The following is a 17,449-nucleotide window of genomic DNA, read 5'->3' on the forward strand; positions in this document are numbered from 1 at the left end:
TCTCTCACAACTGTTCTGATGCTGGTTTGGTCTCTACTGGTCTTCACCTCCTACTCCTGGCTCAAAATGCCAGGTAAGGACCACTCAGCTAATCACTGGCCATAGTGATGACCCTCATCAGCCAGGGATTGGTGGAGTGAGCATTTCCTGGGGTTTGCAGCATGTTGAGGGGAAAACAGGAAGCAAAACGCAATGGGGAGCAGTGTCAGAACAGCAGCTATACAGGATCGGTGAGGATGAGTATGGTTTATTTTCTATTTTCCCCTTTTTTCCCATGGAAACTCCTCTTAACCCCTTTACTGCCTTAGTCCACCAGAGACGTTATTAACTGCTTTACTATCCTAGACCACCAGGGTTGTTATTAATAAGGTATTAACAGTCCCAGACCACTCTGGATTTTCCCGTAAAATGTTTTTATTGCTCTAGACCAGGCAAGCTCAACCTGCGGCCCTCCAGCTGTTGCAAAACTACAACTCCCAGCATGCCTGAACAGCCTACAGTTATCAGCCTACAGCAAGGCATGGTGGGAGTTGTAGTTTTACAACCTCTGGAGGGCCGCAGGTTTAGCATCCCTGCTTTAGACCACCTGGAAAGAAACCATAAACCCCATTCTCTGCCCTCAGTTACATGGGATGTTACCATTACCATTAACCCTTTCACTACCCTAGATTTCCATTGTTGTTATGCATTTCTACAGAGGAACTCCCTGTATCTAGCTGTTTTGCTTTTTTTTTGTACAGTCATTATTATTTTTTATTATAATGAGAAAGTGTAGGGCTACTTTCACACTAGCGTTTTTGCTGGATCCGGCAGAGTTCAGCAAAAAACGCTTCCGTTACTGATAGTACAACAATCTGCATCCGTTATGAATATATCCGGTTGTATTATCTGTAACATAGCCAAGACAGATCCGTCATGAACTCCATTGAAAGTCAATGGGGGACGGATCCATTTTCTATTGTGTCAGAGAAAACGGATCCGTTCCCATTGCGGTTTGCTCTCCGGTATGAGAATGGAACAGAATGCATTTTGGAGCACTCCGTTCTGTTCAGTTGCGTTTTGTTCCCATTGACAATGAATGGGGACAAAACGGAAGCATTTTTTTCCCGGTATTGAGACCCTGTGATGGATCTCAATACCGGAAAATATTAACGCTAGTGTGAAAGTAGCCTAAGTTACAGGTATGCTTGTGGAAGGGGATCCACACACTGATTTTGGATAGGGATCTTCAGTGGTCTATGTCTACCCCCATTAGTGTATAATAGTCAAATTTTACAACAGTCTACCCCCTTTCAAGATTGCAGAATCTAGAACAGCTAATGGCTCTAATGTCTATAATAACGGCCATTAACCCTTTAAACAAAAAGCATTGTACTGTTTCTACGGCCTGATGGTGGCTGTGTAGTATTTAGTCATAGTGGCTTACCTATATGGTCAGAAATGTTTGGAGGACTTTCACAATAGGGAATATTGTCATCGGGAATAAACAGACAAGAACAAAAAGAAGAGGAATTGCTGCAAGGACGGTAAGTGTAGCACGTAGTGATGTTCCATTTGTATCCGTCCTTACAGATACACATCTTCCCTGTATCAGTCACATTACACTCTGGAATAAGAGAAAGTCGTATCATTGGAGATTCACTGTTTGGACCTACTGCACCATCCTACAACTTTTACATGTAAAATAGCTTTGAAATGACCATTACATCAACTATACCCTATGCCTCATGTCAGTCACACAAGAAATGATATTGACCTGTGTTTTATACCACCTGCCTTAAAGAAGACCCATCACCATGAAATGGAGTGCAATCTGCAGGCAGCATGTTAAAGAGCAGGAAGAGCAGATATATATACGTGTGTGTGTGTGTGTGTGTATGTGTATCTATCTATCTATACAGTCAGGTCCATAAATATTGGGACATCAACACAATTCTAACATTTTTGGCTCTATACACCACCACAATGGATTTGAAATGAAACAAACAAGATGTGCTTTAACTGCAGACTGTCAGCTTTAATTTGAGGGGATTTACATCCACATCAGGTGAACGGTGTAGGCATTACAACAGTTTGCATATGTGCCTCCCACTTGTTAAGGGACCAAAAGTAACAATTGGGACAATTGGCTTCTCAGCTGTTCCATGGCCAGGTGTGTGTTATTCCCTCATTATCCCAATTACAATGAGCAGATAAAAGGTAAAGAGTTCATTTCAAGTCTGCTATTTGCATTTGGAATCTGTTGCTGTCAACTGTCAAGATAAGATCCAAAGAGCTGTCACTATCAGTGAAGCAAGCCATCATTAGGCTGAAAAAACAAAACAAACCCATCAGAGAGATAGCAAAAACATTAGGCGTGGCCAAAACAACTGTTTGGATCATTCTTAAAAAGAAGGAACGCACCGGTGAGCTCAGCAACACCAAAAGACCCGGAAGACCACGGAAAACAACAACTGTGGTGGATGACCGAAGAATTCTTTCCCTGGTGAAGAAAACACCCTCCACAACAGTTGGCCAGATCAAGAACACTCTCCAGGAGGTAGGTGTATGTGTGTCAAAGTCAACAATCAAGAGAAGACTTCACCAAAGTGAATACAGAGGGTTCACCACAAGATGTAAACCATTGGTGAGCCTCAAAAACAGGAAGGCCAGATTAGAGTTTGCCAAACGACATCTAAAAAAGCCTTCACAGTTCTGGAACAACATCCTATGGACAGATGAGACCAAGATCAACTTGTACCAGAGTGATGGGAAGAGAAGAGTATGGAGAAGGAAAGGAACTGCTCATGATCCTAAGCATACCACCTCATCAGTGAAGCATGGTGGTGGTAGTGTCATGGCGTGGGCATGTATGTCTGCCAATGGAACTGGTTCTCTTGTATTTATTGATGATGTGACTGCTGACAAAATCAGCAGGATGAATTCTGAAGTGTTTCGGGCAATATTATCTGCTCACATTCAGCCAAATGCTTCAGAACTCATTGGACGGCGCTTCACAGTGCAGATGGACAATGACCCAAAGCATACTGCAAAAGCAACCAAAGAGTTTTTTAAGGGAAAGAAGTGGAATGTTATGCAATGGCCAAGTCAATCACCTGACCTGAATCCGATTGAGCATGCATTTCACTTGCTGAAGACAAAACTGAAGGGAAAATGCCCCAAGAACAAGCAGGAACTGAAGACAGTTGCAGTAGAGACCTGGCAGAGCATCACCAGGGATGAAACCGAGCGTCTGGTGATGTCTATGCGTTCCAGACTTCAGGCTGTAATTGACTGCAAAGGATTTGCAAACAAGTATTAAAAAGTGAAAGTTTGATTTATGATTATTATTCTGTCCCATTACTTTTGGTCCCTTAACAAGTGGGAGGCACATATGCAAACTGTTGTAATTCCTGCACCGTTCACCTGATTTGGATGTAAATACCCTCAAATTAAAGCTGACAGTCTGCAGTTAAAGCACGTCTAGTTTGTTTAATTTCAAATCCATTGTGGTGGTGTATAGAGCCAAAAATGTTAGAATTGTGTCGATGTCCCAATATTTATGGACCTGACTGTATAGATATATTATATATATCTATATATAGATATATTATATATATCTATATATAGATATATTATATATATATCTCTCTCTCTATATATATATATATATATATATTATATATATAATATATATATATATATATATATATATATATATATATATATATATATATATATATATATATATTAGCTGAAGGACCCGGCTTTGCACGGGTATATTTCATCTATTTCATTTAATGTTTGTGTGTGTCGTTAAAGTATATCAACAGTATCCACTATAACAGTGACATCTACAGTACCCGCCCCCTTAACAGTGACCTCCACAGCTCCCCACCCCTTAACACTGACCCCCCCACAGTGCCCCTTCTCCTTAAAATGGGACCTCCACAGCAGCCCACACCCTTAACCTTGACCTTCATAGCAGACTGCCCCTTTAACAGTGAGTTCCACAGTACCCCACCCCCTTGACAGTAACATCCAAAGGGGCCCATCCCATTAACATTAACTTCTACAGCACCCACCTCTTAACTCTGACCATAGGTTACAGTCCTCTTAACTGTGACCTCCACCTTTCTCGGTCCCCTTAACAGAGACCTCCACATCGACTGCCCCTTTAACAGTGACTGCCACAGTACCACGCTCCCTTAACAGTGATGTCCAGTGTACCCCTCTCCCTTAACAGTGACGTCCACTGTACCCCGCTTCCTTAACAGTGACCTCACAGTAAACCGCTGCCTGAACAGTGACCTCACAGTACCCCGCTGCACCATTAATAGTGGCCTCCACAGTCCCCTCCTCCCTTAACAGTGATCTCCACAGCGGCCTGCCACCTTAACAGTAACATCCACAGCGCCCTCCCCTTTAACAGTGACCTCCACAGCAGCCGCCCCTTTATTAGTGACCTCCACAGTACCCCGTCTCCTTAACAGTGATTTCCACAATAACCTGCCCCCTAAACAGTGACCTCCACAGAGCTCCATTCCCTTAAACTGGGACCTCCACAACACCCCACCCTTTTAACAGTGGCCTCTACAGCACCCACCCCTTAACACTGACCTCCATAGCGGACCGTCCCCTTAACTGTGACCTCCACCGTTCCCTGCCCCCTTGACAGAGACCTCCGCAGCAGCCTGCCCCCTTAAGAGTGACCTCCACAGTGGCCAACCTCCTTAACAGTGACCTCCACAGCGGCCGCCCCTTTATTAGTGACCTCCACAGTACTCCGTCTCCTTAACAGTGATTTCCACAACACCCTGCTCCCTTAACAGTGGCCTCTACAGCAATCTGTCCCTTAACACTGTTCTCCATAGCGGACCGTCCCCTTAACTGTGACCTCCACAGCAGCCTGCCCCTAGGGTGGCCAGAGGTCCGGTTTTAGGCCGAACAGTCCGGCCTTCAGACTCCCTGTCCTCCATTCAGCGCAGGGCCTGGACGGACACAGGGATGTTCTTTTGAACAGCTCACTCTCAGGCAGCCGCACTGTCTGAGCGTGAGCTGCAGGGAGAAATTCACCCTCCTTCCCACTCCTGCAGCTTACAGAAGTTGATTTTTACCTTCATTTTTTCAATCGGCTGTGGAGTGGGAGGGGGCATGACCTAACTGGATCAGGGCGTGGCTTAATGGGGCCTGGGGGTGGGGTTTTTAAGTCCGTCTTTTGAGGGTGGCCTGAATGGCGACCCTACCTGCCCTCTTGACTGTGATATGCACAGCACTCCGCTCCCTTAACAGCACCCTGCCCCTTTAAAGCTGACCTACAGCAGTAAAAAAAAAATGGCTGGGTTGTAAACCTGGTGTAAAACTATGTGTATGTGGAGACTAGGGGTATGCGAGCTTTTATTGGCTGATAAGGGTCATTTGACCAGGTTTCTATTGGCTAATGCATTTTTTTGGGAATATCTCAGGAACGGTACGTGCTAGAAAGCTGAGACCAGGTCTGAAACCTTTCCGAACACCTGATGTACCTGTGTGCCAAATTTCGTGATTGTAAATGCGACGGTGCAGATTCCTTTAGTGGACATACACACATACACACAGCTTTATATATTATATATAGTGGGAAACGATTCAGTAAAACATGTAATTTACACATTTTAATCTCTGCCATTTCTGATTTTATTATTCACCAGGGAGGTGTTATCAGTGATTGATAGCATTCCATAAGTGTGTATACAGAGATAGCTGTCAGTCTCTGATAGTTGTACATGGGGGAGGTGTGATCAGTGATTGATAGTGTTCTCTGTGTAAGTGTGTATACAGAGATAGCTATCAGTCTCTGTTAGTTAGTGTTCTATGTATAAGTGTGTATACATACATAGCTGAGAGTCTCTGATAGCTGTACACAGGGAGGTGTTGCTAGTGATTGATAGTGTTATCTGTGTAAGTGTGTATACAGAGATAGCTGTCAGTCACTGATAGTTGTACACAGGGGGGTATTGATGGCATTCTCTGTGTAAGTGAGTATACAGAGATATATGTCAGTCACTGATAGCTGTACACGGAGGAGATGTTATCGGTGATTGATAGCATTCTCTGTGTAAGTGTGTATACAGAGATAGCTGTCAGTCACTGATAGTTGTACACGGGGGAGGCATTATCAGTGATTGATAGGGTTCTCTGTGTAAGTGTGTATACAGAGATAGTTGTCAATCACTGATGGGGTCACTCTGATGATGCTGTTAATGAACTCACATTGATTGTTGGGTGGCGTAGTCTTACATGTGGGCAGAGTTATACAATTTTAATTTTCTCTGAAAATAATTTTTAAAAGTTGGTCAGTATGGTTTACGGCCCCATTTAGTTATGATTTGAACCTGACCACTTTATGTCCATTGTGTCTGTGGACTCCATATGCTGACCAGTTGGACCCGACCCTAAGTCAGTGGGGGGGGGGGGGGAGATTTATCAAAACTGGTGTAAAAGAAAACTGGCTTAGTTGTCCATAGCAACCAATCAGATTCCACCTTTCATTTTCCAAAGGAGCTTTTAAAGATGAAAGGTGCAATCTGATTGGTTGCTATGGGTGACTAAGGCTACTTTTGTACTTCCTCTGGTGTGAATTTCGGCAGACTTCACCGGATCCATCCCTGCCGAATGCGGTCTTAACGTCTGCCGGCCCCATCAAGTATAATGGTGTCCGGCGGAGATCCGTACACATTCTGTCAGACAAGCCTAGAACCGGCCGGACCAAACCGCTGCATGCTGCAGTTTGTATCCGACTGATTCTCCGCTTGTCTGCCGGAACAGCCATGCCGGAGTTTCATACCAGAGGTGTGAATCTAGCCTTAAGGCTCATGCACACGACCGTGCCATGTTTTGCGATCCGCAAATTGCAGATCCACAAAACATGGATGCCGCCCCCGTATTCGTTCCGCAATTTACAGAATGGGCTGCCAATAATAGAAATGACTATTCTTGTCCACAAAATGGACAAGAATTGGACATGTTCTATTCTTTTTTGCGGCCCCACGGAATGGATCAATGGATGCGGACAGAGTGATGTCCGCGTCTTTTGCGGCCCCATTGAAGTGAATGGGTCCGTATCCGACCCGCAAAAAATGTGGCTCGGATGCGGAAACCAAACCACGTTAGTGTGCATGACCCCTAAGTCTGTTTTACAGCGGTGAAGTAAGTTACCCAGCATGCTTCAGTGCTGAACATATGATGGATGCAGGTGGTCACCAGGATGCCCACAATGCCCGACCAATGGCCACCTGTTCATTACAGATAACGTATAAAAGTCTCACCTGTTGTGATGTTGAGTTGCACCAGGGTCACACTTAAGGTGGAACTGATGGGTAATGTGTAGGATATTGGGCTACTTAAATAAGCTTCAGCCTCGGCACTGCCACATCCTTCCAAAATGAAGTCCGTATAATACACATACTCATATACACTCTGTCTGGCTGCAAGAAACATAAAACGTTCATATTGGCAACTGGGTGTAGATTCGAAGAGCAGCTTCCTGGTAAAAAATGTACCTGTATTGTTTAAATCAGTTGCTGAAATCCAGAGACAAAAAATACTTTTATTCCTTACACAAATCAGGGCTTCAGTGCACTGAAGGGAGCGCCCAGCACTGGAAAGCTGAGATGCACCAAGGGTCTAGGCCCCACCCCTGAGTGCACTGAAGCACTGGTTTGTGTAACGAATAAAAGTATTTTTTTCCTGAGGTATGCTGCAACCGATTTTCACAACACAGGTATCATTATAATCAGCTCTATGAACCCTACCTGGCAGTGTACCTGGTTAATAGGGTTTGTCCTGCTGACAGATGCTCTAATGGCGTTAAGAGGAAAAATATTTTAATAGTTAAGACATTATCGGGTGCAATGTATTTTTTTTATTCTGTATATATTTAAAAAAAATTCTCCTTAATAACTTTTAGCCCCCTTAGGGGGCTAGAACCTGTGATCTTTTGACCCTTTGTCTCATTTACCATAATAGAGAGCTATTATGGTTTATGGTGATTTCGTCACGTCGCCTGCTGAGCCGTGCCTTGCACACAGCTTTGCAGGCAGTTTACCATGACAGGCCTGGAAACCTTCAGCAGGCTGTCATGTTAACCGATCAGACCCTCACAATTTCACTGCAGGGGATCCAATCGGAAGGCCGTCTCCCTCTGCCTAACTCCACAGATACTGCGACTGCTCTTGTCATCATCACCAATCCCGTTCATTGCAGGCTGGGTGTCTGCTGTATTATACAGCTGGCACCTACCGTGTATGGAGCAGGCTCAGCATAGAAGCCCGCTCTATAAAAGCCCTTTCGCATAATGCCGCACATGTAAGGCATTAAGGGGTTAAAGGGGTTGGCCTATCTCATTCATTGGGGGCACATTGTTAGGATATGCTCAGTGCCGGTCTCACCTCTGGGATCCACACCTATCTCTAAAACGGAGCCTGCAAAGTGAAGGAAATCGGACAGCACATGCGCGGCTGCCCTCTATTCATTTACATGGAAGTGCTGAAAATAGCTGAGCACGCCACTCCATTCGCTTCTATAGAACTCCGTTCTGCTATTTTTGGCCCTCCCATAGAGATGGATGGAGGGCAGCTGCGTATGCGCGGTGCGCTCTTGTTCGCTTTGGGAGCTTTGTTCTAGAGATAGGTGTGGGTCCTAGAGGAAGGACCTGCACTGATCAGAGATTGGGAGCATATCCTAACGATTTGTACCCAATGTATGAGATGGGCCAACACATTTAACCACCTAAGGCTACGTCTGCTTGACGACATTTGTCACGCGACAGATAGGGCACAACTACACTGCAACATTTGTAGCGCAACATTTTGTTGCACCAATGTCGCGCGACAATATTTATAATGGCAGTCTATGGTGTCGCACTGCAACATGCAACATGCTGCGACTGCGACGCAACAGTCGCAGAAAAATCCATCTCGAATGTTGCATGTTGCAGTGTGACACCATAGACTGCCATTATAAATATTGTCGCTCGACATTAGTGCAACAAAATGTCGCGCGACAAATGTCGTCGTGTAGACGTAGCCTAACTGTTCTGCTGTGGGAAGAGTACTGAGCAGAGTAAGAGCAGAGCTCGGGCAGAAGTGGAGGGGGAGGGCTGCTTTAGATGCTGATATCTCCTCACTGGTAGAAGCTAGAAGCTGCAACTTGTCATGTTTGCAAGCTGACATTCCAGGTTTTTATACAAGACCAGCATTAGTCCAAACAACAGAGGAGATATCACTGTTAGAAATCGAGTCGGGAATAATTGCATGTAAAACCTGGTTTTACTTTCACTTTCAGCTGCATGCACTGCATCCCGATTTCTAACAGTGATATCTTCCCATGTAGTGAAGATATGGCTGTCATCCTGGTATTGGTGGAATGTCAGCTTTCAAACAATACAAACCTGTCAGTCTGGAGGAGGAGGGTGCAGTTGCAGGGCTGACAGGAGGAAAGGAAAAATAGTAAAAATATATAGCAATGTGGCATCATTATCATCACTGTACAGACCCACCTAATAAAATTATGTTATTTTTACCACACAGTGAACGTTATAAAAAAAAGTTTCATAAAATAATTGCAGGTTTTTTTCTTTCACCCTAAAAATAAAATAATAAAAGTTATTTAATACACTATATATACCTCAAAAAACCTACAACTGAAAAAAATATAGAAGAAAAAATTAAAAAGTTATGATTGTTGGAACACAAAGGGGGAAAATATTATTGGTCCTTAAGACTAAAATTAATGATGTTACTAAGGGGTTAAAAATGCATTTGTGTTGCCTGACTTGTGCGCCAACAAGATTTAATGCAGACACACATTAAAAATCTGCAATAAAAAAAGTGACATTTTTGGGAGGGTTTTTCCAATTTTAAGGGGCCTGTTAGGGGGTTAATACATATATTGCTTTCACCTGAATTACAGCGCACAATTCTTAGTAATAAATGTACAGTAGTGGTGATAAATCTGAAAAAGGGCAATTACTAGTCATTGGCTACTATATGAAAAGTCATCTACAAGGACACCCATATCCTTCTCTATAAGTGACTCTCCCAGTGTTACATCCCCTAGATCTGTGAACTCCAGCTGTGGTAAAACTACGACTCCCAAGATGCACACTTACTTCGCTGTTCTCAGAACTCTAGAAATGAATGGAGCATACTGGGAGTTGTAGTTTCACCACAGCTGGAGTGCCGGAGGTTAGCCATCACAGATCTAGGACATACGAAGCACGGAGATTATTACTACCAAGATGCAGAACTTTACATTTATCCACGTTGAACCTCAGTGTTCAAGTCAGCTTGTAGTTTATGGACATCTTCCATAGACTGTACAGTTCTACACAGCTTAGTGTCATCTGCAAAAATAGAAACTTTCCATTCTGGCTTATACGAGGGGTCCGAGGCGAACCCTACTACCCATATGATATCCACAAGCCCAAATTGAATAGATGAACCCTTTCAAGCTTCATTTTCCCAAAAGTATCCAAGGTACTCGACCCCCAACCTTGTCTGTCTCGGACCTGGTTGCTTAAATGGGGTTGTTAAACACGGACAATTCCTTTTAATTGATTCATTCTACACTGCAGTACTTCGAAGATGGAAATACTTACAAGACAGCTGCCTCCTATCTCTTTCTTTACCCATTTCCATCTCCTGTTTGAAAATGAAAACATAAAAGAATTGATAAGTGCCCTTATCTCAGAAAACATATAATTGCCCCTTGGTTACTACTGTGGTCTTTTGTGCATCTGGTGTTGGCTACACGCACTCACCAGTGTCCAGGCCACCGTAGTGTTTTACAATTAGGGTTGGATTTAGGGGGTTGCAAACTGGGCAACAGGAGCAAATAAAAACCGCCTTGTATTATTTTGCACTGTTATTGGCAGCATTATCAGAATTGGAATATTATGTGTGCACCATATGGCAGTATTATGTGGCATCTGTAATGGAGTGTTATTTGGAGACTGCATATTAGTTGGCTGCTATATGGTGGTATTATGTGGGCTGTATATGGCAGTATTATCTGGGCACTGAGGAAAACTATCTAAGGGCTGGCCAACATCTGGAGAGCCAGAGGTTGGTGACCACTGATGACGGTTCTGGTGGAAGATTATGATGTGTTCTTAAGACAAAAGGGCAACCCATATAGATGTTTCATGGTCAAAAAATGATTATATGCTGGATATTACAGTTTTAATTTCTTTAAAAGGGTTGTGCCATGAAAAGTATTCTACATAATTGCAAACTGTATAATTAAAAATGTATTCAATAAAATCTATCTGTATAGCGCCACCTGCTCTTTGTTCTTTTCCTTATTTCTCTGTCCACCTCACTGAGGTGGTCGCAGACACTCAGTTTAAATCTTTTAACTGTCACCAGCCATATCTTCTGTTAGAAACTGTGACAGTTACAGGGAAAGAGTTGAAGCAGACGGGAAGTGCCCCTGAGACATGACTAGTGTTGATCGCAAATATTCTAATCGCTAATTTTTATCGCGAATATCGGCACTTTAAGAATTTGTGAATATCTAGACTATAGTGCTATATCTTCGTAATCGCGAATATTCTAGATTCTTTTTTTTCATCAGTACCCATGATCCGTCACTGCATCTTGCTTGTGGGCCAATGAGAAGGCTGCAATATCTTTGACTTTAGGAGTAGTGTTGATCGCAAATTTTCGTATCGCAAATTTTTATCGCAAATTTTCCGATTGCCGATTTTCAAAAATCAAGAAAATAATGACTGGAGATCACAAATTCATGAATATATGACAAATATTCGCCAAAATATTCACAAAATATTGCAAATTTAGGCTACTTTCACACTTGCGTTCAGAGCGGGTCCGTCTGATGTCTGCACAGACGGATCCTCTCCTATAATGCAGACGTTTGTATCCGTTCAGAACGGATCCGTCTGCATTATAGTTTAAAAAAAATTCTAAGTGTGAAAGTAGCCTAAACGGATCCGTCCAGACTTTACATTGAAAGTCAATGGGGGACGGATCCGCTTGAAAATTGAGCCATATAGTGTCATCTTCAAACGGATCCGTCCCCATTGACTTACATTGTAAGTCTGGACGGATCCGCTTGCCTCCGCACGGCCAGGCGGACACCCGAACGCTGCAAGCAGCGTTCAGGTGTCCGCTTGCTGAGCGGAGGCTGAACGCTGCCAGACTGTTGCATTCTGAGCGGATCCGCGTCCACTGAGAATGCATTAGGGGCTGGACGGATGCGTTCGGGGCCGCTTGTGAGCCCCTTCAAACGGAGCTCACTAGCGGAGCCCCGACGCTAGTGTGAAAGTAGCCTTATATATTACCCCTGCCGCTCATCACTGGAAATGACATGCCCCCTGAAATAAATCTAGCAGAACAGTTGGGGCAATGAACGGAGAGATCTCTGGATCCATGTGAGGTACAGGGCTGGTTCTAACTTTGTTAGAAAGGTATTGTCATGGATTATATGATCTGGTTTACACTTTTTAACATCAGTCATGGCATAACCCATTTAATTCCCTTCGATTTTTCAGATTATTTTTTATTTTTACACAGGCTTAGGTCCTAGTGTTGAGCGGTCACATAGTGGCAGTGCTCAGGTATTCACAGTCTAGTTCTTTACATTTCTTCCTTACCATCTGGAGGGAGGATAGACTCTGCCGTGTCTCATAGTTCCAATAACCTTGGCTTGTTCCAATCATCAGATACAGGAATAACGCAGAGCGAATGTTTCTCATCCTGAATCACAGCAGAACATCTCAGTTAATGATCATCTCAGATTTCTCTATGAAAGCCGTGCCTGTCGGTACAGGCAACACCCGCATAACAACAGCTAAAGCGCCTCTATAAACAGCGCCATCAGAGTCATGATATCCCAACAGGAGTTTCAATAAGTCAGAGGGGGTGAACATATACTTGTGGTCACATCAGGGTGAATTCATCAAGCCCTGCACATCAGAATTCTTGCTTCAAAAAGTCATAAAAAGAGGGCTTTGTGACTTTTTGGGCTTATTGGTATTTTTAAGCCACTCACTCCGGCTGTGATAAGTGGCCATAAAAGTGGTGAGATTTTAAAGATTGCAAAATTTGTTGCAGTCTTACTCCAGTAAACGCATGTTGTCGAAGGTGGAGTAACATCTCAAGACAGAACTTGAAGATGCACTAAATTTATCAAACATTATGTGACATTTAATAAATTTAAAGGGGTTGAACCCGGACATATTCCCGTTTTCATCCAGGCAGCCCCTCTTACATGAGCATCAGAGCATTTCATGCAAGGTCCTTTTCTGGCGATCCGGTAACGTACCAGGCTCCCCATGGGTAAGCTAGGCGGGGGCTTCCACCTAGCAGTGAGACCGGTGACATCACCGGCACTAATGGGCGGGCTTTTAGTGCTGCCTTAGCCTGTAAAATGGCTAGGGCAGCGCTAAAGCCTGCCCATCAGTGCCAGTGACGTCACTGGGAACACTGGTAGGCGGAAGCCTCTGCCTAGCAGTGTAAAAATATATACAAAAAAGCCCTTGCCCTGCGCAATACAGCACAGGCCAAGAGAGAGCATCTCTCTGATGGTCAAGTTAGAGGAACTGAGTCGGGAAAGAAGGGGATATGTCCGGGTTCCGCTCTGAACCCGGACAACCCCTTTAATAAATTTGATAAATTTTGCGCAAATTATGGCAGCGCAGACTCCTGCAAAACTGACTTAAAAAATCCCCCTCATGATAGATCTCCCTCGTAGTGTAGAGACTAAACCTATCAATAGACAGATACACGATGGATAGTTTTGACCGTATAGTAGTAAAACAAAAAGTCATACACATTGTGATTTACACAGATAATCTACTTTCATAAGTCAGAAGGTCTCACCCATACTTCACCACATTTCATACACCTCACCCCCACCCCCACCCCGACTTCGAGCTTCATCAGGATCGTAGGAGGTTTATATATATATATACATAGTCAAATGTTAATTAAACTTTACAGCACCTGTAGATAATCAGCTGGTTCCTTACGTGGCACACGTTCACAAACCCTGGTCGGAGGTGGATCACGATGATGCCCATTTGACTTGCATCATCTCGTTCCAACGTAATTTCTTCAGATATGTGCGGAGACGTGTTCACTCCTATCATCTCATGATCCGTCTAGTTTGTAAATATTTGATTGGCAAACATTTTCTAATTATTATGTGTATCTACAAGTATTTGCTTTGTGTCACTGATGTTTTGTTGGACGTGATGATAACTTAAATCCCACCATTGGCACCATACATGAATACTCTACTAATTGTGATATTTAGTATATATGGGGACTGATACTGATGCTTTTATCACCTTTTGTATGATATTTGCTGCCTCCCTGTTTTCCCCTCCTGTTTCTCCTCCCATTTTTATGGTCTGTTGAGCTGCTTTGCTCATGTCTAGAGGCTTTGTCCATACTGTGGATTGCGAGATGCCAGGAGTAGAAGTGTCTCCTGGTCATCCACCACCTGCCTGGGTTCTTGTACTCTATGAAGAGCCATTTACTCATCTACAGGTGTTGTAATGTTTAATTCACATTAGACTATGTGCACTGTATGACCATAAGCTGGTGGACGTTCCTCCTAATGGCTGAGTTCCCGTGTTTTAGTTGCACTCATTGCAAACAAGTGTATAAAATTCAGCACGCAGTCATGTAATCTCCAAGGACCAACATTGGTAGTATGGGTCTTACTAAACAAGTCAATGTGGCACCTTTGCCACAAGCCAATCCATGAAATGTTAGATCTGCCCGATCACTTGTAAGTGCAATTATTGTGAAGTCTAGGACTTTTATAACAGGAGTCGGCAACATGCAGCACTCCAGCTGGTCTGAAACCAAACCGTACTTTTAAAAAACCAATAGAGAGAAAACATCACCGATGCGCAGCGCACCGTTGCCAATCTATTTACACTAATTGTGCCCCGCACATAGTAAGAATACCCCCTTAGTGACTTCCCTACACAATAAGAATGTCCCCTTAGTGTCCTTCAGACAGTGATGTTGCACTCTTAGTGCCTCTGACATAGTATGATGCCCCCTTAATGCCCCTCATTCAGAATGCTGCCCCTAAGTTCTCCCCACACAATAGAATGCCCCCTATGTGCCCCCTTAAAGTAGAATGTGCTCATAAGTGCCCTATACACAGTGTGATGTCCTTTTAAGTGCCCCAACACAGAGTGATGCCCCCTTAAATGTCCCCCACACAGTGTGAGGTCCCTCAAAGGAGTTGTCTCGCCTCAGACATTGGGGGCATATCCAGAGGTGAGACCAGCACCTATCTTTAGAACAGAGCCCGCAAAGTGAAAGAGGTCATGCACGGCCGCCCTCCATTCATTCCTACGGGAGCTTTGAAAGTAGCTAAGCGGTGCGCTCGGCTATTTTCAACAGTCCCACTGAAATAAATGGGAAGTGCACCACACAAGCACGGCCACCGCTCCATTCACTTCGATGGGGCTGAGGGAAATAGCCATCCTTCACTATTCGGGCTCCGTTCTAAAGAGACGTGTGGATCCCAGAGGAGGTAGTGATATGCCCTCAATGTCTGAGGTGATACAACCCCTTTAAGTGCCTCATACAGAGAGATTCCCTGTTAAGTGCCCAACCCCACACAGTACAATGTCCCCCATACAGTATGAGGCCCCATTAGGTGCCCCCATACACAGTGATGCCCCCTTATTGCCTCCAAACTGAATTCTCATCCATCCTACGTTCCAGCAGGTACTGCAGAGCATGTCTGCTCTGGCCTCTGGTCTGTGCCGTGTGTGACTCAGCACTGTGGGTGCGATGATGTCACTGTATGGAGCTGACAGCTTCCTTCTTTACCACTCTATTCAACTGTATCTACATCCTGAGGCTACAGATACAGTTGAAATCGGGACATACTGCAGCCATCCCGGGGCTGCTGGACAGTGGCTGAGATTCAGGACTAACCCGCTAGATCCAGGATGGTTGGGAGACCTAGTAAAACTACAACTCCCAGCAGTTGATAGAGCGTGACTGCTGGATCTTGTAGTTTCAGTTGGAGTTTCCCGAACCCCTGATCTAGGCATATCAACAGCTCAGCCATGAAGCAGTAGACCACACAAACGTATGTGCTGAAGCGCGTGGTGTGGAAAAGTCACTTAGATTCCTTTAGATCCAAACTGCCAATAGAAGTGACATCAGCTCAAGAACTACAGCTAAGGGTCATTCTAAATAAAAGTGGTACAATACCGACGATAAATGAGTTAATGGAAGCTCTTAGCGCACATATTTGATCAAACGTGTGTCGGGCCCATCTACCAGGCGTCAAGGTGGCTTCCGCAGACGGGTCCCTAACACTAATATACCGCCTCTCTTTGGACTTACCCAAGCCTACAATATTCAGGGCAGTGTAGAGACCAGCTACATACGTACTCTGCTCAGAAGTCCCAGGTAGATGGGCATGTTCAGTCTAAAAGAGGCCGCTACCCTCAATTAATACTACAAGAGAATTTAGACTAGAACCTTCAGAATCACAGGTGCATATCCATAAAGCAAACATGATTGATAAAAAATGAAAGTGGCTGCACATTATACATACAAACAATAGAGCTAAGAAATGGGGATCATTCTAAATAAAAGTGGTATCATACCTACTATGCGAAAGCCACCTTGACGCCTGGTAGATGGGCCCGACACACGTTTGATCAAATATGTGCGCTAAGAGCTTCCATTGACTCATTTATAGTAGGTATTGTACCACTTTTATTTAGAATGACCCCCATTTCTTAGCTCTATTATTTGTATGTGTAATGTGCAGGCATTTTCTTTTTTTATCAATCATGTTTGCTTTATGGATATGCACCTGTGATTCTGAAGGTTCTAGTCTAAATTGTCTTGTAGTATCAGCTGAAGAACTGTGCATTGGAAGCTTAATGAAATTGGTTTTTCATGGTCAAGCAGCTGCACACAATCCTAAGATCACTACGAACAATGCCAGACATCAACTGGAGTGGTGTAAAACACGTCACCACCAGACTCTGGGGCAGTGGAGACGTGTTCTCTGGAGTAATGAATTATGGTCCATTGTCTGGCCGTCTGATCGATGAATCTGGGAATGATGGATGCCCAAGGTATGCTACCAGAACTGGGGTCAAGAAAAACTGGCTTTGTTGTCCATGGCAACTAAGCCAGTTTTCCTGTACACCAGTTTGATAAATCTTCCCCTAGTGCCTACTGTAAAACTTGTTGGGGTAAAGGAATTTTTTGGGGGTTTGGCTCTTTATTTCCAGTTAGGGGTATTGCTCATACCACAGCATACAAAGACATTTTACACAATTGTCTCTTCCAACTTTCTGCTTTTGGGAAGACCCTTCCATATTCCACAACTGTGCTCCTGTGTACAAAGCATGGTCCATAAAGACACAGGGGCGAATTTATGAAAATGGCCTGACACCACAAATTCTTAC

General features: G+C 44.0%; 1 protein-coding gene across 1 annotated transcript in view; it reads right to left on the minus strand.

The window, feature by feature from the left end:
- LOC120998980 (adhesion G-protein coupled receptor F3-like) overlaps positions 1 to 14,131 on the minus strand; it is a 38,989-nt gene extending 24,858 nt beyond the window's left edge. Inside the window, exons 1-5 of the mRNA XM_040429857.1 lie at positions 14,031 to 14,131; positions 12,635 to 12,737; positions 10,598 to 10,661; positions 7,287 to 7,445; positions 1,427 to 1,606 (exon numbers count right to left, since the gene is read on the minus strand). Of these exons, the coding sequence (XP_040285791.1) occupies positions 1,427 to 1,606; positions 7,287 to 7,445; positions 10,598 to 10,661; positions 12,635 to 12,737; positions 14,031 to 14,131 (607 nt within the window). The remainder of the gene's footprint in view (positions 1 to 1,426; positions 1,607 to 7,286; positions 7,446 to 10,597; positions 10,662 to 12,634; positions 12,738 to 14,030) is intronic.
- Positions 14,132 to 17,449: the final 3,318 nt, after the last annotated feature.

Source organism: Bufo bufo, chromosome 4 (assembly GCF_905171765.1).
Source record: "Bufo bufo chromosome 4, aBufBuf1.1, whole genome shotgun sequence".
Classification (NCBI taxonomy): domain Eukaryota; kingdom Metazoa; phylum Chordata; class Amphibia; order Anura; family Bufonidae; genus Bufo; species Bufo bufo.